Below are 25429 nucleotides of genomic sequence, written 5' to 3' on the forward strand. Positions count from 1 at the left end.
TATCATAGAAGCTGGAAAAGGGAAAAAATAAAAGAACTCCATCCTTTAGCTTCTCCTGTGGTGTTAAATCCTACTTCCTTTATTCTTAATTTCATCATGCACAAGTTGAGTTAACAACTGGCCACACACTCAATTTGTTTATTCCCTTGCCATTATTATAGATAATATAGTGGCTTTAAATTAAATACCAATATACCTAAAACCTCATTAACTCAGCAATTAATCTGCTGAACAATTTGCTCAATAAATTGTATTCTGTGACACTGCTGACAGGGATGGATTGAGGCTTAATTCTGCAAGAATTTAAGAAAATTAGTAGTGTACCCAAGATTACGAGAGAATACTTAAATTACTTGAGACAGTCATTTTAAGAATCCCAAATACTTCTAACGCAGCCATTTACTCACACTCATTTACTTGCAAATATGCTGATGTAAATCACTCACGTATTCACTAAATCTGTCCTCAAAAGAATTCAGTCAGTATTTTATTGCTCAAGTCCTTGTTTAAAATAATAAATATTTATTGTCAGTCTGGACATACAAAACATTTGAATTTTTCTTAAATGAAGATAAAAGCTCCTTTCCCTCCTTTGATCTGAATTAGTGAGGTAAGTGTCTACTGTAAAGAGAAATCTACTATTAAATCTTTACTAAGGGCAACACAACACTCTAGCTGACCTCACGTTAACCTGAGGTGACAGTGTACACCTCGTAGGTAAGAAACTGACCCATCCATGGTGATTCTAGTTCTCAGAGTAAGTGGTATCTAGATTTCTTTTTTTTTAACTGTACACTTACATATACCAGGACAGTGCATTCAGACAAGATAAATGGTGCATAACCAAGTAACATATTCCTTATTAAAACTAAATAAAACATATATTTCTTTGGTTTAGTACTAGTATCTCTTTTTTTATGGCAGATGAAAGCTTGTTTTATTGAGTGATTTATCTATATAATTGTCTAGGCCACTATGTACAGACAAAAGAAGGGAAGCTTTATTTCTTGGTCTCTTCCTCCTCGAGGAGCCTCGATTAAATCTTCCTTGACCTGGAGCGGCTCCTCAGGGCACTTGCGTGCTTCCTAGGGCTCTGCCCTGAGAGTCTCAGCCTGGTCAGCCAGGAGCTTCTTGCAGTCTCCGTCTGTCTTCAGCTTGTGATGTGTTCCTTGAGAATCCGCCTGCTCTTGGACACGCTCCCCTTCACTTGCAGGTACAGGCTGTGATGCAGGTGGCATCAATCTCCGATGGGCGGTGTCTTCTGGACAGTGGGTGCAGAGTTCTCATCCAAGTTACTTTCTCAGACATTTGAGTACCCTTTTGCTTACCTATGCCCATGTGTCTGCCCTTTTCCCCACATCAAGCGTGGGAATGGACAGTCACAGGCTCGTGGATGACCAGCCCATCTTTGATCGGCTTCTGGTCTGCACACTGGAGCTGGCATTGGCTATTTCACTAGTCTCTCTGGGGTCCGACTAGACCTTCTTCTTCCCACAGTGAAGGACGCTGGAGGTAAGCCTCTTCTGAATGCTGGGCACACTCATGGCTGCAGCCACAAGCATTGAAAGAAAGGGAAGTTATCTGATTTTTTTTCTCTTAAAAAATACATTATCTTTTTTCTTTTCACAAAAGAATTATATTACATGCTCACTGTAGCAAAATAAAATATCTCCTGTAATCCTTCTGTTAATATTATATAAAAATATTTTACTTTTAACAAAAGTGGGACTCTTGCCATCAAAATCATAGCAAGGAGTGTTTTCCATATCAAGAATATTCTTCCATAACAGAATTTTTAATGACTACAAAGCACTCCACTGTATGGATGTTTTACAATTTATTTAATCAATCCTTGAGTTTTAGATATTTTACTAGCTGTGCAACCTGTTTTTCTCATCTGTAAAATGAGGCCAATAAAAGCGTCAACTTTAAGGGTTGTTATGAGAATTAAAGAAATTAACCCATGCAAAGTTTTAAAACACTGCTGATTGATATACCCCTTTTAGACCATGACCACCATCAAGGCAAGGATCTTGTCTAGCTCGTTCAGTATATATCTCTAGGGTCCAATATCAACTTGGCACATAGGTGGTATTCAATAAATGTGAATAGTAACACATATTTGTTTTAGTAGTACTGGTGGTAGAATTAAATTCTCAATAAATATTTGTTGAATAAAGTAATTAACATTCTTTTACTTATGTATTGATAGAGATTCTTTTTTTTTTTTCTTTTGCTGAGGAAGATTCACCCTGAGCTAACATCTGTGCCAATCTTCCTCTATTTTGTATATAGGTCACCACCACAGCATGGCTGCCGATGAGTGTGTAGGTCTGCACTTGGGAACTGAACCTGGGTCACTGAAGTAGAGCATGACGAACTTAACCACTAGGCCGTCGGGCCAGCCCCTGATAGAGAACTATTTTTAAACAACTAAATATACTAGGAAATCTGTAATAAATTTCAGAGTAAGATATTTTGTTTTTAAATGCTAAGAACTTTTTCGTTGTCATCTAGAAATTCAGTGAAGCTAGTCTTATATTCATTGGAGCAGCATTTTCCAACAAGTGTTTAATGGGTGTTTGTCAGATTATTAACAGGCATTATACAGACCTGTTGGATGATTAAATAAGTTTGTTAAACCTTGGGTTAAACAGAATTAAACAGGTATCTTTACCACAGGACATCTCTGAACTTTTAATTAGCTACAGTGCACTACAGGGCATAGAGAATTTCTAAGAAGGGATATAGTATATGATGTTTCTCAAATTAATTTGCTCACCTAACTATTTTTTCATGGAGCATTTTCTGGCTCAAACATTGTACTGGACACAGTTTGGGAATTTAAGGATAATGTTTTTGAAATATAGGTATCTCTACTTTATAAACAAGAAGGCATACAGGGAGTAGCCTGGAGAGAGGAAAGGGATGAATATGAGGAGGATGCTATACTAGACATTTTACGTTTAATATCAATGGTAGTCATTGACAGCGATCAGCAAAAATGCAGGTACCCACATTCTGGGTACCTAGGATTATACCTCCTAGACCCCTTTGTTGGTGGCACCTTGTGACCAGTTTCAGCTAATGACATGTGATTGGAAAGGACATGTGTCAGTTTAGAATCTGGCATGTAATTGCTCATGTGAAATGGTCCAGAAATCTCCTTTCCTTCTGCCATGGCAACAGGCAATGTAATAGCTTGCATTCTCCATCAGTCTGGGTTCCTGAGTAAAGAGCTGAGGAATGACTGCGTAGGAGCAGAGCCACAACTACTGTAGCTCAAGAGAGAAATAAACCTTTCTTATTTTAAGCTGAGATTTGTGGAATTGTTTAATTATTGCAGCATGACCTAGCCTATCCTGACTGATACAGTATCTTATTTGATCAAGACAACAAACATACAAGGCAGGCAATATTGTTATAAATGTAATTGATTTAAAAATGGAGACTTTGGGAGGCTAAATAATTTGTGTCCAAATTTATACTGCCAGTATTTGAATTGTTTCATTCCAAAGCCCGATGTATTTCCACCTTATCACTCCTACTAAAAAAATGTTTTGAAATACAACTCATTAGTCTTCCGAATGTGCTTAGAAATCAGTAGGTATTAGACAGATGTTTGTTGAACTATGTGGCTCATGCCCTTGAACTACTTGTTCAGTGATGCCCGGGGTTAGCGAAAGAATGGAGTCTTCTACTTTGCCAGCTAAGTAAACTTCCAGAGGCTAAAGAGAAGGCTGGCTGGAAAATTTCCTTTGGATTCTGCAGGAATTTAAACTTCACTACATTTTCAAATCAAGGATAAATAAACAGAGCAGCATAAATTGTCCAAAAGCTAATTTTTGGAGTCATATTCCCATCAGTTTCAAAATACTTCAGGTATAAGTTCTCTAAACCCTGACATTATGAAAGTCATTCCACACATATTTTGAAAACAAGTGCATACTTGAATTTTTCTATAGAAGCAGGGAGATGGAGATAATGTCTTTTTACATACTTGTAATTTAGGAAATCACATAGGAATTATACTTTCCTTTCATTAGGTCACGTCAAGCATTCAGGTTTGAGAGGAAAATAAGCTGCCTCTAATTTTTAATCGTTGATTCCTTCCTTCGTTCATTTGACAATTATTAAGGGCATTGTGCTAGGCACTGGAGACAGAGCAAGAAATAAAATAGACAAAAATCTCTGCTTTCTTGGATCCTATATTTTAGTATGGGAGACAGACAATAGCAAGATCAATAAAATATGGAGAGTTGGATGGTGAGAAGCACTGTGGAGAAAAATAAAGCAGAGATAGATACAGCTTGTATGTGCGATGTGGAAGAAGGATATAGTTTACATAATATGACGTTGGAAGGTCTTACTGAGAAAGTGAAATTTGAACAAGGCCTAAAGAAGATGAAATAGCCCGCCCCTTGAGTATGTACAGGAAGCACATTCTAGGATCATGGAATCCCAAGAGTAATGGCCCTGAGGCAGAAGTTTGCCTGGTCTAGTCAGGAACAGTCAGGAAGTCAGTATAGCTGGAGTAAAGCGAAGGCAAGGATTTTTGTCTGTCTTGTTCACCATGAATCCCCACTCTAGCAATTAGCATTGTGCCTGACACATAGTAGGCACTCATAAATGTATGTTGACTAAATGAACCAATTAACAATCCACGGGCAGAGGGAATAAATGGGAGGCCAAAGGGGATTCTAATTTTATCATATGCATGTATGTGTATATGGTTTTGTTTTATTTGTGAGGAAGATCGGCCCTGAGCCAACATCTGCCAATCCTCCTCTTTTTGCTGAGGAAGACTGGCTCTGGGCTAACATCCGTGCCCATCTTCCTCTACTTTATATGGGACACTGCCACAGCATGGTTTGACAAGCACTGCATCGGTGCGCGCCTGGGATCCGAACCAGCGAACCCTGGGCCGCTGCAGCAGAGCACGCACACTTAACCGCTTGTGCCACCAGGCCGGCCCCATATGGTTTTTTTTTAATTAAAAAAAAGAATTAAGGCATATGTGACCAAATGTTAAATAGTCAGTTTAGAGTTGTGAGAAAGTCTGTTGCACTTAATTTTTTACGTCTATTTTTAAATTTGTAAAATTATCATAAACAAACAGATAACGTACAATTCAACAGATGACATCAAAAGTCTCATTCACATAGGCAGTGGCCACTAGAGGGCTTAGAGTCTTCACGTGCTATCTCATGTCACACTACTCTCCTGTGAGAGAGTTGGTATTACGTCCGTTTTCCAACTGTGAAAACTATAGCTTAAAGAGGTTACATGAGTTGACCCAGGCTGCTATGTACAACTAGGAAAAAGAAGAGCTGAAATCTGCTTATAGCTTTTCTGACTCTATAAGTGCTTTTTTGCCCTTTACACCATTCTGCACATAAGATGTATATAAAAACAGGCTTTTCTACAAATATAAACTAGAAAATATATTTAACTATTTGTCACAGCTAGGAAATAAGTAGGAAGAAACAACAAACCTGTGTAAAATTTCAGTATGATTTCATGCTATTAATATATGTTCTTAAAACAAAGCAATCATCCTGAATTTATATCTTATACTCATTCTACTGACCACTCCCTTCTTCCCTCTTATACCTCCAACTAATTACTCACCCACTCCCTGGTCCTCTAAACACGTGCTACAGACTTCCATCTCCTATTTCTTCATAGAATTAAAGCCCTCTATTTGGGTTACACAGGGCTCCTGGACTGAACCGGAGAAGTAGTTCTCATTCAGTCTGGTTAGCCTGCCTCATATACACAGGGCAATCCTGATGAAATCCAAATTACAGATTGCAGTTGTTTTGACAGTTTACATTTAAATACATTATTCTAACAGAACAAGATTCCTGTTTTTTTTTTTTTAGTCACAAGGGCTTAGTAATTCAATGGTGCTAAGACAGAGTTGAGATGGAAACGTATCTCGATTATTAAGAATGAGAATTGGAACGGAATAAAAGCTGGCAAAACATAAAAGGCCAGTGATTTCAGGGATGCCCTAGAGATTGTACATATAAGTAGATGAATGCATATTAAAACAGATATAATGATTTATTAGAAATATCTGATGCTTTAATTTAAAACACAGACTGCATTCTGGATTGTAACGGCATTCTACTTCCCTCTTAGATTTCCATGGACTCCTTATTCCCTGCATCTGAGAAAAGGCAAAATGTTTTCCTAGTCACAGAGAGGGAGTCTCCCTCTGCTTCCTCTGCTATGACAAATAGAGTTGGATAGTCAGAGCTGGGTCCTCTAGGGAGGGCACCACCCATGGAATGCAAAGAAAGATATGTCATACCTAAGAAACTGCTTTGCCTCACACATCCTTTATGGCCAGGTGTACTAATGTCCCTGAACCAAAGCTGACCCTGCTGTCCTCAGCCAAAATAATTTTCTTCACTGGATATATTTCTGACGACTTTTTAAAAACCACTGTAGAAGTTAAAAGTACAATTTAAACGTTTCTGTGAGAGCCAGTACAGAAGACTGAAAGTCAGAAGAGAGGAGTTGGAGATCCAGGATGGGCAATAACTGGGTCTGTGATCTGGGTGAGTCATTTCGGCTCTCCCAGCCTAATGATTGCTGAGGGGTCTGTCAGCTCTGGTTCCACTGTAACTTGTTACCCGAGGAGGCACACTACTGAACTCCTCCAGTGAGATGAGACAGGAAAGAGTTCATCACACTCTCTCCAACCAAGTGTTTAAATTTTTAATCTTCACTGTTAGAAAGTTATTTTTTACATATATTAGTTTCCTCATGTGAGTTAAGTCTATATCCCTCAGAGGAGAAAGATTAATTTCCTGGCATTGCCTAACACTATTTCTAATGTTGTAGTTGATTTAAAGAAAAAAAAAATTGGATGACTGGATCTTGATGTTAACTAATGACTAATATCAATCAGCAACGGTTCACTTGATTACTACTTCCTTTACTTAGCACCTATGTTAACTGAGACCTTATATATGGGTTTGGTGCCTGTGTCGACAATTAAATTATGTACAAAGATCTCTATTTCTGATTTGTTGTCTTAGAAAGATAGGTTGTTAATCAGGGGAGGTACAATGACTGGATGTAAAGATGGTTCAGGGTAACTTAGCACCACAACTGGAAAAAGCACCTATCCTACCTTATAATCTTGGTGCTGACACTCATATCCCAGAGTCACGAAAAGTTCAAATTAATATGTCAGGCAGAAAGCATCAAACCAGGGTCTGTGAATTGGAATAAACATATTTACTATAAGCATGAAACAGGCATCCCTACTCCCATACTTCTGAAAGAGTTTTGAGATATCATTTAGATTGGAGAGTCACCAGATTAAAGGAGGGTCCTTAGGTCCCAAGCTGTGTCCTGTAGACCACTAATTCTATACACATGCAAGTAGTTATCATGTTTTCCGTGGATGGATCTGTGTCATCACTGCCAGACATGGAGGGAGGAAGCTCCAACACATTGAAAACAAACCAGAATACCACACAATCCTCTTTTATATGAAACTATTCACCTTTCGTTTCTTTTATTACGACTAAATTGGATTTTAAACATTTACATGGACTTATTGCTTTTCTTTCCTTTTGGGGATTTATATTTTACAGAAGGTATGTGAAGATAACTTTATTCCAAAAAGCTGGCATTTCATATGGGAAAAAACACATTTACATGGTATCCAAACTATATATCCCTTCCAATTTTTATTGACAACGTTTTCTTCCTACGTCCCAAGGTCAGTATTATTTATCTTCCTGGTGTTTGCAGAGCTCCCCAGAAGGGAGCTAACTCTCCCTTACTAACAAGTATTTTCCACTTTTGGCTTCTTTTTAGCCAAAAACATCTCTATATCACTTAACTTCATTCTTCCTATTCATTTGGACCACCTTTTCCCATAAACTTGCAAATAAATTTATAGCAAACACTAATTTGGGATACATTCCTGAAAAAGAATTCTAGCTGGTAAAGATGTTTTAGATCTTCTGTTCTAAGAGCCTTAAGAAATAAAGTTAAAGGCCATTCCTTTAATTTTACACGCAGAGAACATAGTTTTCATAGCATTTGAAAAATACACCTATTAATAGACTTTGGATAAAAAAGATTTAGAGGGAATCTGACCAAAAGGACATACAATGTAAATACTGGAAGGGTCTTTACATAACACTGCCTTCATCTAAAGCAAGGGTCTATGGCCCGACTCTAATGCCTATTGAGAAGCCTTTGTCTATCTGGTTTTCTTTCTACTTGGGGTAGGAAAAAACCTAGAAATGTAAAACAGCCCTTCGGACTACTTCCACGAACTATCTTTCGCACCTCACAAGATAACATCTCCACCTAGTGATGTGTTAAGAATCCTACAGCAACTCCTAGAAATTGTTTAGTTGTTTGAATTTTTCAGACTAACACGTCTAACACAATTTCAGCTAGTTTAATCTTAAACACGTGTATTTAGAATTAATTACTGACAATTGAGACAGCACCAACACGAAAATAAAGAAATGTGGGGAATCTTTTTCCGGAGAAATAAAAGAGCAGCCACTAATAGTAATCAATATGATACAGGTAGAAAATTGACATGTCAAAAATACCAAGTATGTACCGTCATCCCCTCTTATCTGTGGTTTCACTTTCCAAGGTTTCAGTTACCCAGGGTCAACCTCTGTCTGGAAGCAGATGATCCTCTTTCTGAAGTATGGTCAAAAGGTCAATAGTAGCCTAACGCCAGGTCACAATGCCTACGTTATTCACCTTACTTCGTCTCATGCCATAGCCATTGTATCATCTCACAGCATCACAAGAAGAAGAAGGGTGAGTACAGTACAATAAGATATTTTGAGAGAGAGAGACCACATTCACATGACTTTTATTACAGTCTATTACTATAATCGTTCTATTTTATTATTTGTTATCATTGTTAATCTCTTACTGTGCCTAATTTATAAATTAAGTATATATAGAGTTTGTTACTATCTGTGGTTTCAGGCATCTACTGGGGGGTCTCAGAACATATCCCCCAAGGAAAAGGGGGGTTACCAGATGTACATTCTATCAGTCTAAATTTTCTAGTTGCTTTATTTTGCAGGTATGCAGCCTATATAAATGAGATTGGTATTCATTAACTGACTGAAGGGCAGGGAGTTTAGGAAAGAATCTTTGTTGAGCTTCCACTGTGCATTGGGTATTATGCCACTTGCTTCTGGACACATTTTGAGACAGTATAGCATAGTGGTTATGTCTGCAGGGTGTAGAGCTAAACTGGGCAACTTACTTGCTGTATGACCTTGAGCAAAATACTTAAGCTCTCTGTGCCTCGGTTTCCCAATCTATAACATGGGGCTCCATGGGCTAATACCTTTGACAAAGTTACTGTGAGAATTATGTGAACTAATACATGAAAATACCTTAGAATTGTTTCTGGCACACAAAAGGGCTCAGCATTTGTTAACATTACTATTTATTATTTAATTCCCACAATCCCCATTTTAAACTGGAGCTCAGAGAAATTAAGCAATTTGCTCAAGGTGTCACACCACAAAATGGTGACATGGGGATTTGAGCACAGATCTGTCTGACTCCAAAGTCCTTGCTAATTCCCCACTGTTGGAGTGTGTGTGTGTGTATATATATATGTTATATATATTTATGTATACACACACAGAGTTGATTTATTTATTTTTTTGTGAGGAAGATCAGCCCTGAGCTAACATCCATGCCAATCCTCCTCTTTTTGCTGAGGAAGACTGGCCCTGAGCTAACATCCATGCCCATCTTCCTCCACTTTAAGTGGGATGCGGCCACAGCATGGCCTGACAAACGGTGCGTCGGTCGGCCACCAGGATCCGAACCCAGGCTTCCAGCAGCTGCACACCAACTTACCCGCTATGCCACGGGGGCTGGCGCCCAGAGTTGATTTATTAATAAAGAAAATTTAAGACATTCATTAGTACCTTGAACATATGGAGACAACGAACTGATATCACGAGTTAGTATGGAAGAAAGCAGAGCCCTGAGGTTGGGAAGTAGGGGACCTGCATTAGGTAGATTATTCACGACGTCAAGTTTCCGGTTTGTTAAGGGAGAAACTACACGATCTTTCCAGTTCCAATATTCTACGGGTCTATGAATCTACAAAGCTGGTTCCAAAAGCTAATTTTTTTCTTTCTTTGTCTGCCATTTCAACCCAAGCTCTATTTTTATAGAAAGCAAAACTCAGCGTATGTATGCAAAATGCCACACAGCCGTATCCGTGAAAATTTGTTTTACACAAGCATAGAACCCGGTTCTTCAGCTCCAACACCTACAAATCTCTCCTCAAACTGATTAGTGGTCAAGTCAGGCCTATTATTAGGTCTCTCGATTCAGCCCATTCTCCTAGGCATTTAAACCATTTAACCTTTATTTGTCTAGTCCTATTTGCAAATCCATTTCTTAGCCATATACCTTCCCACCCTCCACCTCCCAAGTCCTTATTAAAGAAAGGTCCATAGTTAGTATACGGGGTCAAACTAGCAGTTAAGAGTTGAAAACTCCGTTAAACGAGGGAAAGATCCTTACAACGCATCTACATTTTCCCCAAGTAAGAGAAGTACGGAAGTTCAAACCACAGCCCTTGCGTTTACACCCCTTAACAAAACACGCAGGATTTCGTTTTGGTATCGCTCCCGGTCCACCCACCCCCTAAAACCGCTCTCTCGCCCCAATTGGCTAAAGTGTCAGTCACTCCAAGTACTTTTACTCCCCTCCCAAGAGCCTCCTTCAGATTTAAACCTTGATCCCGCCCACTCCCCTCTCGCTCCTCCCCGCGGCCGGTCACTGATTGGTCGAGGCGCCACTCCTCGTGGGGCTGCTAGGCCACCGCGCGCGGCGCCCCCTGGGAGCCGAGCCCAGGCGCGAGGACGGCGCGAGCTGTTCCCCGTGCGCTCCCCTCCCCCCTGCGGCGTCCCCGCTCCGACGGACTGGTCCCCGAAACGGTGGCGGCGGTTTGTGGTCGTTGGTCCCAGGGATTTAGGACCAACATTTGAAGACCCGAAGGGGTGAGGAGGGGTTGGGGGCAGCGGGGTCACTGCCAAACCGCTGGTAACGGTTGGAGACCTTGCCTCCTGGCCGCGAAAAGCCTCGTCGACTCACTCTCACGCCAAATCCGCAGCGAGGACCCACGCCCGCTGGAGGCGGTGTCCGCGCGTTCGCGCTCCTCCTTCCCCAGCCCCGTCGAGCTGCGGGCGGGCAGGTGTCACAGGCGCGGCTGCCCAGCCTCACGGGGCATCTTTCGACCGGACAGCTCCTGCCGCCCCCCTCGCGCCGCGTGGTCCCGCCGTCTGTCCCCACCTCCCCGTCTCGTCGGGGCCCCTCGGTGGCTCCTTCCGCCCCGGGGCGCCCTGCCCTCTCTCCGCCTCGTTTCCGCTCTCCCCCGCCGCCTTCCGGACGCTTCCCACCTGCTGCCCTCCATGTTCTCCCCCTAACTCTTTTCCTCCGGCGACCGCCACAGCTGAAGGCCGCCCGCCGTCCCTCCCGGCCGGCCGTTGTCGCGCCGGCGCGTCCGCTCCAGAGGCTTTGGGACGGCGTCCGGGCGTCCCGACTGCCGGGTGAGATTTGGCAATCACGTCGTGGTTTGCATTGAGTTCTAATAGGATGAGCCTCGAAGTTTCCTCTGTCCTCTGCTTTTGACTCTTGTTTCTTCCCAAGTGCTCTCTCGCGTGTCCGGTTTGAACGGCGGAAGGCTGCGAGTGTGCGGGAAAGATAACTGACCCCTCGCACCCGCGACACGGGACGGGCAGCCATGGATGGTAATACACGCGAGGGTCCTATCTTTGTTTCCTAACATCAGCTAGTTTTAATTACTAACTTTTAAAACATTTTCTTTGGGGCGCTGGAAAGACCGCTGAACCTGGGGTCAGGAGACCTCAGATTTAATCCTGGCGTCGATATTAACTGAGATCCTTGTGAAGCCCCTTGATGTATTTGGGCACCGGTTTCCTCATATGTGTATTTAATTTAGCTAATGTTGAAGTTTCTTTAAGCTCTCTTTACAGTCTTGATAAATAACGTTATAGCCTTTATAATATATGGTGATTCTAAAATAGGCCACTATCGTAGAGGGAGTATCAGCAGGAGCTTTCTAAGACGTGGCTTCTCTTACAAATCCGTCCCACTTTGTGTTTGAGGATGGTGTTAGAACCAGGAAGCAGGATGTATTACCTGTATAAGAAGACTAACATATAAATAACATATTCATCTGTCGGTAGAATTTTGCTTCTTTTAAATAAAGGAAGATATTTTCGTTTAAGAATCACTACAGTGTATAGTTGAGTTGGCCAAACTTCCATTTGGAGCCTTTCAGAATTAAAGCTCCTTATGGGCTCTAATGATAGACTCCTTTCCAGGGTACACATTTAAAACATTCTATTTTAAAATTGTTTTGGGGTTGGGCCTGGTGGTGCAAGCGGTTAAGTGTGCGCGCTCTGCTGCGGTGGCCCAGTGGTTGGCTGGTTCAGACCCCAGGCACGCACCGCCACACTGCTTGAGCCATGCTGTGGCAGCGTCCCATATAAAGTGGAGGAAGATGGGCACGATGTTAGCTGAGGGCCAATCTTCCTCAGAAAAATAAATAAATAAAATTATTTTGTGTGCAACTATGTGCTGTTATAGACATAAGAAGGACTATTAGTGCTGCAATTACTAAATATTAGCAATGCCTTACTTTCTGCTTAAGGCATTGCTTTAGTTGCTGATTTTCACTTAAGAGGGTGGAGTATTGGACTTGAACATAATTGCCAAAGTATAATACATGTGAACAGTTGAAATATAATCATGCATATTACTGGATATATTATGGAGTAAGAATTATCAACAACAAGAATAAGCCTAATTTGTGGACTGAAATTAAGCCTCATGTTTTTAATGGTGGCATTTTTGTTGTTAGGAAACTTAGACATGTGGGTTTAAGGAGGGTTTGTGACTAGAAATCAAATAATTGGTGTAAAATCTGTCCAGATTTGCATATAAATGCTGAGTGTTGTTTCCCATTTTATTTTACTACCTGACGGTTGGTGAAGCAAGAAAATGAGGGAAGAAAATGTGATCTTTATGTTCAAATTGTCACAGATTTCACATGACAGGTTATAGAAGACCTTATGTAAGGAATAGTGTACTATTTGGTGGTAGTGTACAAGAATTTTGGTTCTGTTGTAGATATCTTTATCCTAAGTTCTAAGAATGTGTTACACTTTTGTGTTCAAAGCAATATTTAAAAAAACTTACTTACAATTATTTTTTTAAATAGTTCAAGTTTTTAAGTCTCTAAATTTGAACTTTCCCTCCACAGTATTACTACAGGTTGTGAAATACCTAATACTAAAATAAAACTTCTTATGCATTATATATTTTAACTTCTAGGAAAAAAATGAGCTCTCATTCTTTAATAAAAATAATTTAAAATGAAATTGAACTGACCCATCTATACTCTTTTATTTTGAAATAATGTTAGACTTATATATCCATATACTTTTGATTAATCCGTCTCATTTTCCAACCATGTCGCTGTAGTGCTGTCATTAAAATGAGTTACCAGTAAAAAAACCTCCGTTACCCTGGCAACCATGTCTCAGTGCACTATACTGGATAACAGCTGAACTAACAAATCAGGACTTTAATACATGTCATTTAAGGAATGCTATAAAGATCTAATGTGCTTTCTATAAAGTATTCTGATACCTTAAAAATTAATGTGTTTTCACTGTTTAGTTTTTAAAAAGTGTAGTAAAACTAATAAAATGTTCATTTTCAGAACTTCATAAATTTTTCCAGTAATTCAGAAGATAGTTTCAATTTAAGTAGTTTGAACACAGCTGACACAAACTCCTTTAGATAAATGATTAATTTTCATTTATATTTTGCTAAAATTGTGCTTGTCATTTTTTTCATATATTATTTTGAAAGAGCAGTACAAATTTGAAAATTTATATTTTTTTTAGCTTATTAAGATGGTTACACTTAATGAACATATAGTTAGCATTTAAAGGTGAAGGCTTGATTCAAATTGCTACTTGAGTGTCTATCCTGTGATTAGCTATGCTATCTTGGTCTTCTACTTTATAACTTAGTCAGCTTTTTTCTTTTTTTCTTCTTTTACTTTTGAAACTGAGCTGGAAAGGAATCTTTGAAAGTCTAAACTTTAGGAAAAAAGATTTACCTATGAGAGCTAGAGTTTGTATATGGTACTTTTAAAATTCTAATCTACTCTTCCCACCTTTTTTTTTTGCATGAACGATTTATGTCATTCTCTTGCTCGGGACCCTCCTTCCTTTACTCAGATTCCTTGGGTCGGCAGGGTAAGGAAAAAAGTTTATAGAACACTTTGGAATGTGAATCCACAGCTGAAAGTGGCAGAGGACTAATTGAGCCTGGAAGCTTCAGTTGGTATGTCAGCTTTGTCATAGCGTATAGGACTGCTCTGCCTCCTTGGAATTTTGGTAATTCTCAGATTCGTTCTGGAATGTTTTAGAATGACTATAAAGATATTGTATGCTTGTTTTAGATTTGATTTGTAATTCTCTAGTTGAGGTTCTTGAATTCTCTTTTAGAAATGTATTTTGGTTAAATTAAGTATGGTGTTCAAGTTAGATATTTTTAAACTTTCTTAATTGTGAATGAGAAGTGTATATGTTACTTTTGTTTTGGAGACTTTAAGATAAGGACACATTCTTCTCTAGAGAGAGTATGAGATTGGTGACTCTCCAGTTTGTTTTATACTGCTGTAATTTCAAGTTTTTGTAATATTTTGATATTTCTTGAAGTGTACTAAGTTTAGCATATGTTTCTAGTCATTCTCTAGTAAGAAGAGTCTTTAATGTGGGGACTGGTGTATCTTTAAAAATACAACTTTAGGTATATGGATTAACCCAAAATATATGTCTGTAAGGTAATTGCAGGGATGGTTTGGGTTGCAGAAATTAGCCATTTAGAGCAAGCTATGAATTACAGTAAGAAAAATGTCCTATTTATTAATTAAATTCAGTTCTACATTTTGGATAAAATGGAAGCAGAAGCCATGTTTATCTATTGCTTTTATAGGCAGTAAATAGCATATGAAAGGTAATGTACTAAAACTGAAATCTTAGTTTTTTCCTCATCCTTTTTCCTGAGGCATGTTTAAAAAATATAAATCTCACACTTTTCTATACTCCACATTGTATCAGTGTATTAGTGAAATGGGCCAGTCTGATGTGTCCTGTGGGATGTTAAGGTCCCTCTGGACTAAATTATGGAAGAGAGCCAGAGTTTATAAATCTCTTTGGGTTTGAGTCCCAGGTCTTTTCAATTGCTAGTTTTATGACCTTAAGCAAGTCTCTTACCTTATTTGCTCTTGGTTTTCCTATGTATAAAATTGGAAGTGGTCTAAGGTAGACTTGCAATTCTGATATTTTCTTACTATAAAATCGTCAGTGATGGTATAAGGGCAAAACCTAGAGTAAAAATAATCTTAAATGGAGAAAGGTAATTATATCATTTAAAATGCTTTTAATTTTAAAAGAATGATGGTAGAAAAACATTGCATTTTTTTAAAAGATGGAAGCCTGAAAATTGCTTTGGTTAATCTTTATCTCATTAATGGTTCTCATTATCAAAGAGTACCTTATCTCTTGTATCAAATCTATTAATAATACATTGATTTATTTATTGGATTTGATGTTACATAAATAAATACTTTCCTGAGGTATAATGTAAGATACACAGCTGATAGTGTAGACTTAAGACTTTTCCCTTGATAAGACTTCTTTCCTATTTCCTAATTCTGCCATTAATAATTTAATGTGAGGCCATTAAATTAAAAGAATCTAAAAGTGATATAAAGCAAATTGAGACAATACCTGCTGTGATGAAATGAACATGGAAGGAGGAATTGAGGAAAAGCTGAACAGCTTTTTACCTTCTCTGGAGATGGGCCTTTACCATGTAGCTTTATTATTTAAAAAAAAAAGTTTCTTAAGAATTAAATCACATGCATCTGTTCTTCAAATGTAAATACATTTTTAAAATGAATTAGCAGGGCCCAAATAGTATTAATGAGTGAATATTCTATCTCATTACAAGGACAACAGAATGTTGACTGTTTAAGACAATAAGTTCTTAAGACAACTTAAGAAGTTGACTATATTAAGACTATTTGGAATCCTATTACAATTCACTGGTCAGACTAGGGCAGTTTTAAGATGTTTTTTGATTATATTTGGAAGGATAGCTCTTAATTAAGCTTGCAAATATGAAAGTTATGTCTTGGAAAAGGGGGATAAGTTAGGCCATTTCATGGATGGGACATAAGTGGGTGAAAGATCAGAGGAGAGGGTAGGAAGAACTGGTGGATTGAATCTAATAAGATGAAGTTCAGTATGATTCTGAAATCTGGCTACTCGATATAGGCTAGGGCAGATTTGTTTTTTTTGTTGACAGTGTGCTTAATTTGAACCATTAGTATCATGCAGCTGTGTAGAACACTAGTGTAATCTTTCTCTGTGCCAGTAGACTTTTCAGTTTTGGCTACCATGCTTTCAAAGGAAAAAGAGACACAGTAGTGAGGGAGCATGAAACTGTATCATGTAAGAAGCAGTTAATGCAGCATTTTCTAAATGGTTCTGTAGAAAGTTAATAAAGATACCAAGGAAAATTAGGGTATCATGCTGAAGTGTTTGAGAAACACCAAATTAAACCAAGCTAAAAGGTTTGTTTTTAACTGAAACTTTTCATGACCTTAAATATGCTGATGTTCACTGTGATACTCTTAAGAGAGGGGAGGTATAGTGGTTCTCAGATGTGTTTAGTCATGGAACACATTTTTGAGGCCTGTTAATAGCTCCTGGAATAATTTTCTAAGGAACATCATGTTAGGAAATACTGAGTTAAAGGAACTGGTAATGTTTAGCTTGGAGAAGAGGAGAATGGCTTTTCAAATGCAGTTATATGAAAGAGGCATGTTCAGTTTGGCTAGAAGGATATAATCAGGGTCTATATATGAAAGTTACAAGGAAAGAGAGTATGAACCATTATAAGGAAGAACTTTCTTAAAAATTTAACCAAAGTTAACCTACTCTAGAGGGTAGTGAGTTTCTTGTAAGAATTCCACAATAAGGTGGATGACTGCTTTGCAGCAATATTATAAAGAAGATGCAAACATCAGGTGGGTAGTTGAGTTAGATGATTTTTAAGGTCTCTAATAAATGTGAATTATTTTATTTTATTAGAGGTTTTCCAAAAAGTGTTTGTTGATGGATCTTTTTCCCTCTAAGTTAATACATAGTGCTATTGTTATTTTTTTAAATTATACTATAGTTTTTCAAAGAAGGCATGAATAATTGATTAGTTGTAATTTTGTTTAAAAAAGGCTATTGTGAAAAAAATTTCGATTCAGGTACTGGTGTTGCAATTTTTAAGTTATGTGACTTCAGGCAAATCACATCACATTTTGGAGACCTCAGAGTATTAAATATCTAAAATGAAAGTAACATAAAGTAGGGGTTTAGAAGCCCAATATTTAGGCAGACAGGTCTCTGATTTGAATCTAATCTACCAATTTACTAGCATTGTGACTTTATCTCAGTCTCAGCTTATTTTTAAAATGGAAAAGATTCATGCTTATCTCACAGGGTTATTATAAGTACTAAATGAAGTAATGCATATAAAGTGCCTGTCATCATGCAGGGTATATAATGTGCTAAATAAATGAATACAGAAATAAACATAAAATGCAATTTCACAGATTAGGAAAGTAAAGGTAAAAGTTGTAAAGTGATTTGTCAAAGGTCTCTTGACTAGGAACCAGGACTCAGGTCTTCTCTCACCCAGGTCTGTTATTTTTAGTTAAATCACAGTGTCTCTCCGTCCTTTTCTCATTCATTGAACATTTATCATATGCCCAGGAGAAATTTGAAAATAAAAGACTAGATCCTACTTGATACCTGGCGGGGCTGGGAAAGAGGAGGTGGAGGGGATTGACAGTCCAGCACTCTGAGGTGGGTTCTGTGATAGTAGTACAAACAAAGGAATACCTAATGTACATTGAGAAGGGAGGGTTTTCCTTGAGAATTTTAGGAGTGGGAAAGGCAAAGAAAGGAAGGCCCGTGGGAACAACCTATGCAAAAGCTGGTATATGAGAACATGGCACATTTGAGAAATTGCAAATAGATAAGTATTGTTGTTCACATATGGTAAGAAATGAAGTTGGAGAGGTAGGCTGGGCCAGATTATCAAAGGGCCTTTATGACTTTTTAAAGAGCTTGGATTTTATCTTTAAGGAATAGCAGGAAACCCCTGAAAGGGCTTTTTGCTTTTAGTACAAGTAGCACATGCTCTTGATATTCACAGAAAAGTGAGAAGTTAAGGTCCCTTGACTCCTTATTCCTACTTACCAATGATAATGACTGTTAAAGTTCCTTGTGAATTTTTCCAGAATTTTTGTATGCCTATACATATAAGCATCTGTGAATGTATATCTTTAAACAAAACACACTGTTGGTATTATAGTAAATGTATTGTTCTCGAACTTACCTTTTATCATATATTTCTTGAATATTTTTCCATATCAGCATGTACAGATCTATGCCATTCTTTAACAACTGCATAACATTTCATTGTGTAGTTATACCATACTTTTTGAATCAGTTCTCTATTGGTAGACAACTAGATATTTTCTAGATGTTTGCTTTTATATGCATTATTTCAGTGAACGTGCTTGTGCATATATCTTTGTATAATTGTATAACTATATCTGTAGGTTAATTTCTTCAGAATTGAATTACTAAGTAAATGTACATATTAGATTTTGATAAATATTGCCAAATTTCCCTCTAAAAAGATAATTCCAATTTAATGGATACCTGCCAACATTATATGAAGTCCTGTTAAGGATTTTTCTCAGTTTTCTCTTAGGCTCTTCATCCAACAAATAATTATTGAGTACCTACTGTTCACCAAGCCCTATGGTGGATAATAGGGAAAGTGTTGAAGACAGGTGGGATTTCTGCCCTCATACAGCCCAGAGTTTAAACCATAGAAAGTCTGTAGGTGTTTTGTTTGGTCTGTACAGTGTTTGTTATTGTTTTTATAATTGAATTAATTTCTAGTTTGGTTTTTTTCCCACCATGCAATACTCTATTTTCAAGGAACCATGAACCTCTTGTAGAGCTATTACTCTCTAAAATGCAGACTTAAAACATAGAAGACACCTAACTGGATGACAATGGCATTACTATTTCCTGGATTGTAAGTCTTTTTAAGGCAGGGTCTGTGCTTTAACTGTCTTTGTACTAAATTTTGGAAGGGATATTAAAAGCCATATGTTCCAGCAATGCACTCTTTGCTTGAATCTCTACAGCATGTCCAGCCCATGTTTGAATACTTCCATTTGGCCGGCAGCTACCTTCTGTGGCAGCCTCTCCAACTTTGTGCACTTCTCTTTGCTTAGTAGGTTATATTGAGGCATACTCTGTCCCTGGCACTATCCACCCATGGTTGCAGTTCTACCCCTTAGGGTCATCAGTATGACTGAAAATCCAGTCAAGTGACTTGGACATAGAAAACATTCAATAAATGTGGAGAGAATTGAACTGAGTTGTGAGAATTTGACTCATTAAGTTTTTGAATTGGGATTTGGAGCTAAAATATACCCTGGACTGAGTTTGAATATAATTTCTCACCAGATTACTTTTTAGTGGTGCCATTTTTATGCTTGTGAGTATCTGCACATGTAAATGGAAATGACATATATTATGTAGCTTTGCAGTTTTAGTATGTAAATGTGGCTCTTTGGCTCTCAAATTTTAAAAATTGAGAGATTTCACCTAAAAATCTGCAGTTTTTGGCTTTTCTTGATAAGTTGGAAAATTTTGCATAACTGGGAAAACTGAATTTCCTTATTGTAACAGTTTGCTAGAGTTGAGTAGCTGCTGCCCTTTTCAGATGGGTGGGCTTTCTAGTTAAGCAAGTCCATAGCACTTCTTAGAGGCTTATACTTGGCCTTTCCACTCATTAAACATTTCTTGCCAGAGCCTTGTAGGCATTTGAGTTGGTCGTTTAGTGGATACTCATACTTAACATATCCAAAACTGACCTCTGATCTTACCCTGAAAAACTGTTCTATCTCAGCCTTCCTCACCTCTGTGCTTCTCAGAGAGAAGCAGAAAGTTTTGCTCAGGCCAAAACTTTGGTGTTATCCTTGACTTTTCTGTTTATCTCACAATCCGTATCTGAGCTGTCAGAAAGTTCTATTGGATATACCTTCAAAATATATCTCATATCAGAGACTACTTCTTTTCCCCTCTGCCTCAACCTCTCTGGTCCATGCTACCATCATCTCTCACCTGAATTTTAGTCTTGGTCTTGTAATTGGTCTCCCTGCTTCCACCTTTGCTCTTTTACTGGCTTCTCCATACGATACCAGATAATCCTTTTAAAATGAAAGATCATATTACTCCTGTGCTCAGAATCTACAGTGGCTTCTCATTTAACTCATTTAAAAGCTCAAGTCCTTCATTACCTGACTTTCAAGGTCTGTGTGATGTGGCAGCTTGTTGCCTTGCTGACTTCTTCTTCTACTCTTCTCCCCCTGGCTTTACCACACTGGTCCCCTTGCTGTACCTTGTATGTTCCATGCACACTTCTAACTTTGGGCCTTTGTCGTCATTTTTCCATTTATGTGGAATGCTCTTCCACAGTAACTGCATGGCTAGGTTCCTTAATTCTTTGTTCAAATGTCCCCGTCTCAGTGAGGCCTATACTGGTTATCCTGTTTAAAATTGCACAGTCTTCTCCTGCCAGCCTTCTCCCCACCCATGTGCCCAATTCCTGTTCTTTTTGCCCCCACTATTACCTTTTAACATATATTATTTATTATTACTTTTATTATCATTTATTTTCCTGCCTGGAGTATAAGCTATGCGAGGGAGGGATTTTTGGTCTTTTATTTACTGGTGTATCCTAGATGTGAAGAATAGTGCCTGGTACACAGTTGGTGCCTAATAAACCTTTGTTTAACAAATGAATGAATTTGAGTTTACAGTCCTTGGTCTTCAATTTGTGTTTTTCTTACTGTTTTATTAATCAATTCATTAGAGAATACTATTCTTTTATTAGAAATTAATATTAATTATATATTGTTTTATTATAAATTATATAGTAAATACGTTTATAGTGCTGATATGCAAAATACTATTTTAAGCCCTTTATTCTTAATCCTGGCAACAACCGTGTGTGGTAGAAACTATTGCTTTCCACTTTTTAGAGACAAGTAAACTGAGGCCAAATTTGCCCAAAGTCACAGCTGGTAAGGGGGGAGAACCAGGATTCACATTTAAGCAGTCATTTAGGTACCTGAGTTTGCTCTTAATTATGACATCATGCTCTTTTTAATTTAAAGAAATTAGCCTTTTATTCTGTTTGTTGCAGACATTTTCCCATTTGTAATTTTCTGTCTTAATTTTGTGGCATTTTTTTGCCTTCCAAAATAGTTAATATTTATGTAGCAAAAATAATCAGGTAGTATTTTCTTTTGAGGCTTTTATTTTTTAGAAGAGCCTTGATTCTAAAGAATAAAAAATAAACTTACTCATTTTTCCCTTTAGTTTTGATTTGTAGTAGAAGTTTAAGATAATCAGATATATTTTATTATCACTTTGACAGCTTTGTAGAGATTTGTTCGAAGGGCCAAGACTAAAACCTGGAACAACAGTTAGGAACCTAGTACTAATTCAAGTAAGAAATAATTGAGAACAGGCTGTAGGGGTAGACAGGGAAAGACTGACTTCCAGAGATATTAGAAGGTAAACTAAGCAGGTCTTTGTGACTAATTAGCTATGAGTCAAAGGAAGGACTCCGGGTTAACTTCCAAGTTTCTGATTGTGACAGTTTGGAGGAGAGTGAGTATGGTTGTGGTGCCATTTATTGTTTGAATGGATGAATTGATGGAGAGAGGGTAAAATAGGAAGGAACAGGTTTGGAAGATAAAATGACATTCAGTTTTGGATGTGTTGAGTTCAAGATGCCTATTGAGCATCCCATTCTCAATACTTACGTTCATTAGGCAGTTTGATAAATGAATCTTAACTTAATAAAGAAAACTGGGCTACTGAGTTTAAGGAAATGAGATCCATGGCAGAAACTGCATGTGTGAACTACTTTCTTGCCTTGTTTTCTTCAGAATTACTTCATTGGATGCACTGTAACAGCTTGGAAGGAGCTTTAAAGATTATAAAAAGATTGTATGTGGTGTATATGATATAGATTTGTAGCTATATTCATCATCACTCAGAGAAATTCAGATATTTTAAAACTGGGGAAGTACTTTAGAGTTCACCTAATTTTAATATATCTATTTATAATTTCTGAATATTTTAGTTGCATAAAAGTTAATTTGGGGGGCTTCTTTGTTCCTTGAGGGACTTTTTAAGATGACATTGTGGCAAAAAGTATGTCAAAATCATTTTCTTGGCAGGAGGAGATGTTTGAGATCAAGCAGACCTAGGTTTGAATTCTGTCTATGCCACTTCGTGGCTCTGTGATCTTGGATAATTTATCTTTCTTAGCCTCGGTTTTTTCATCTGTGGAAATGATTTTCTTTTAGAAAGGTTTTGACTCCCTTCCAGTAGTTGAGAGACTAGAAATAGATAATGTATAGAAATTCCCTGGCGTTTATAATAAGCCTACAAAATAAACTGAATCTCTTATAATTGTTATTCTCAGCCTCTATCTGGTGTCACAGTTTTGTTCTGAAATCAATTACCTAAAGATAAATTGAATGTCTAGATTCTAAGCTATAGTTATTTGCAGATATTTAATGATTTGAAGGTTCCAATATGTACATAAAAATTAGTATTTGTGTTCAAGGCCAAAAAATGTGTCCTGGAGGGTTTTTTTTTTTTTTTAATAATAGGTAACTGATTTAATATTTATAAAAACTGCAATATAGGCAGTGTTGTTATTTACATTTTACAGATGAGGAAATTGAGGTATAGAGACGCTAAATAACTTACTTAAAATTATGTAGCTAGGGGCCGGCCCGGTGGCGCAAGCGGTTAAGTGCGCGCGCTCCGCTGCGGCGGCCCGGGGTTCGCTGGTTCGGATCCCGGGCGCGCACCGAAGTACTGCTTGGTAGGCCATGCTGTGGCGGCGTCCCATGTAAGGTGGAGGAAGATGGGCACGGATGTTAGCCCAGGGCCATCTTCCTCAGCAAAAAAAGAGGAGGATTGGCGGATGTTAGCTCAGGGCTGATCTCCTCACAAAAAAAAAAAAAAAAAAAAAAAAAAAAAAAAAAAAAATTATGTAGCTAGTAAGTGAAAAGAAGGGATTTGAATCTAGGCAGTCTGGCTGCTGAGCCACTGTGCTGTACTAAGTACTAGTGAGGATAAGTGCAGGAACAGTTCCGCTTACTCTAGAGCAGTGATTCTTTGGTGATGTCCTCTCCACTCCTACCCTCTATCCGCTCTTCCCTAGGTATGTATCTGCCACGTCACACCCACTCCTCCACCTTTGAGAAAATGAAAGGTGTTTCTGGAAAAAAAACAACAACCAAAACAAAAAATGTGCAGCCTTTGTCAACAATACAGGTGCATGAACAATTAAGATGCGCTATTCTCTAGTATTTATCAAAACTAACCTTGATTTGGCCTTATGTAATTTCAACAAGCCTTTTGCATGCATTGCCTCGTTTAATCCTGACAGCAACCTTGTGATAACTTGTATTGGTACTCCTCTTTTACAAATGAAAAGACTAGGTGTAAGGAAACTGAATAAGTTGCCCAAGCTTGCAGGGCTAGGAAGTGGCAGAGCTAAGTCTGAAATTGAGGTGCTGTGGTTGAAATTTTCATACTTTGTAAAATGCTGTGCTACAATGACTTGGTTTCCATTTATAATTAGGAAAGTTGTATTGAAACCCAGAATAGCTTTCGCAGTACATTTCCCATACTGTGGATTTTAATTTTTGTATTTGTTTGTGGTAACATCAAATGAGACATAAAATTAAGAAACAGAATAAATCACAGTATTGAACTTTAGGATCAGTGTGATTTTTCTGTCAGCCTGAGGATATAGTAAATAAGTTCATTTAAAAAAAAAACACATTTTTATATACAGTAGTCAATATAGATCTCAGCTCTTCCCAAGCTCCTGCCCAACCATTGATGTGAGTTTCTTAAGCTGATGCTAGTTGGAAATCACAGTAGCTCCTGTTTCTGCTCAGAGAACAAGTGGTTTTGATTCCTGCTCTCTCTCGTAACTTCTCCAGTTGATAGGAACAGGGGCTAATTTGAAGCTCTGTTTACTTATTCCAGGCATCTATTTAATTTCTGATAACTGGTAGAGCTCTTGTGGATTGCTGACAGCATGAGCAGTATTGGCATCAGGTTACATGTATCTGACAAGTATAAGGCACAGAAAAATCCAGTTGGCCTGTATGATAAAATAATTTAAACCTTGGGCTGTATAGATTGGCGGTGATCATGTATATTCATTGATGGTAGTATATTTATTTTGTTACTCCTGCTTTCTTTTTTCTTCTCCAACTCCCTTTCGCTTCTGTTTTCCCACTCTTTTTTTGTTGTTCCTTTCTCTTTTTCACTTTCACTTCCATTTCTTGTGGCATAGGGCTTCTAAAGGTACTGCTTATTAATTCATCAGTGACATTAAAAGAAGTTTCTGGCTTCCACTGTAGAGACGAATTTTGGGGGCAGGACCACAGTAATTACCAAATGTAGTGACCACAACTATCTTTGGTTTCTTGCAACCCAAAGAAATGCTTCATAGATTCCTGGTGCTCCATGTGATAAACACTGTTTTTAAACTTTGTTTTAGGAAGTGCAACCATGAATGAAGAAAACATAGATGGAGCAAATGGATGCGGTAAAGTCCGAACTGGTACTCAGAATGAAGCAGCATTACTTGCTTTGATGGAAAAGACTGGTTACAACATGGTTCAAGAAAATGGGCAAAGGAAATTTGGTGGTCCTCCTCCAGGTGTGGATTTGTTCTTCCTCTTTTTTTTTTTTTTTTTTTGGTGAGAAAGATTGTCCCTGAGCTAACATGTGTGCCAGTCTTCCTCTATTTTGTATGTGGGACGCCACCACAGCATGGTTTGACTAGTGGTGTGTAGGTTTGAGGGATCTGAACCTGTGAACCCCAGGCCGCTGACGTGGAGCATGCAAACTTAACCACTACCCCACTGGGCTGGTCCCTGGGTGTGGATTTGTTTATGTTCAGAAAAACGGAATCTTTAATGTGGTTAATTCCGTTAGGTGTGCATCTCCACAGGTATCCCAAACAATAGCTCTTTCCTTGTAACTGCTTTAAGAGCTTAGCAGTAATTTTTACTGTTGTGAGGGAAAAGAGGTAGATTATGTATGTTACACATGTCTTACCCTCACATTTTTTTAAACTCTGCCTT

At 38.1% G+C, this 25429-nt stretch overlaps 1 protein-coding gene and 1 pseudogene across 2 annotated transcripts in view; one reads left to right on the top strand and one right to left on the bottom strand.

The window, feature by feature from the left end:
• Positions 1-1000: 1000 nt before the first annotated feature.
• Positions 1001-1544, bottom strand: LOC131411141 (large ribosomal subunit protein eL19-like; annotated as a pseudogene).
• A 9433-nt stretch (positions 1545-10977) lies between these two features.
• The window catches only part of RBM46 (RNA binding motif protein 46), a 47466-nt gene continuing 33014 nt past the window's right edge, over positions 10978-25429 (top strand). For both annotated transcript variants that reach the window (XM_058549781.1, XM_058549780.1), the window contains exons 1-2: positions 10978-11042; positions 24841-25002. In XM_058549781.1, coding sequence (XP_058405764.1) covers positions 24852-25002 — 151 coding nt within the window. In that variant the 5' untranslated portion in view covers positions 10978-11042; positions 24841-24851. The remainder of the gene's footprint in view (positions 11043-24840; positions 25003-25429) is intronic.

The sequence above is a fragment of the Diceros bicornis genome, chromosome 11, assembly GCF_020826845.1.
Source record: "Diceros bicornis minor isolate mBicDic1 chromosome 11, mDicBic1.mat.cur, whole genome shotgun sequence".
Taxonomy (NCBI): Eukaryota; Metazoa; Chordata; class Mammalia; order Perissodactyla; family Rhinocerotidae; genus Diceros; species Diceros bicornis.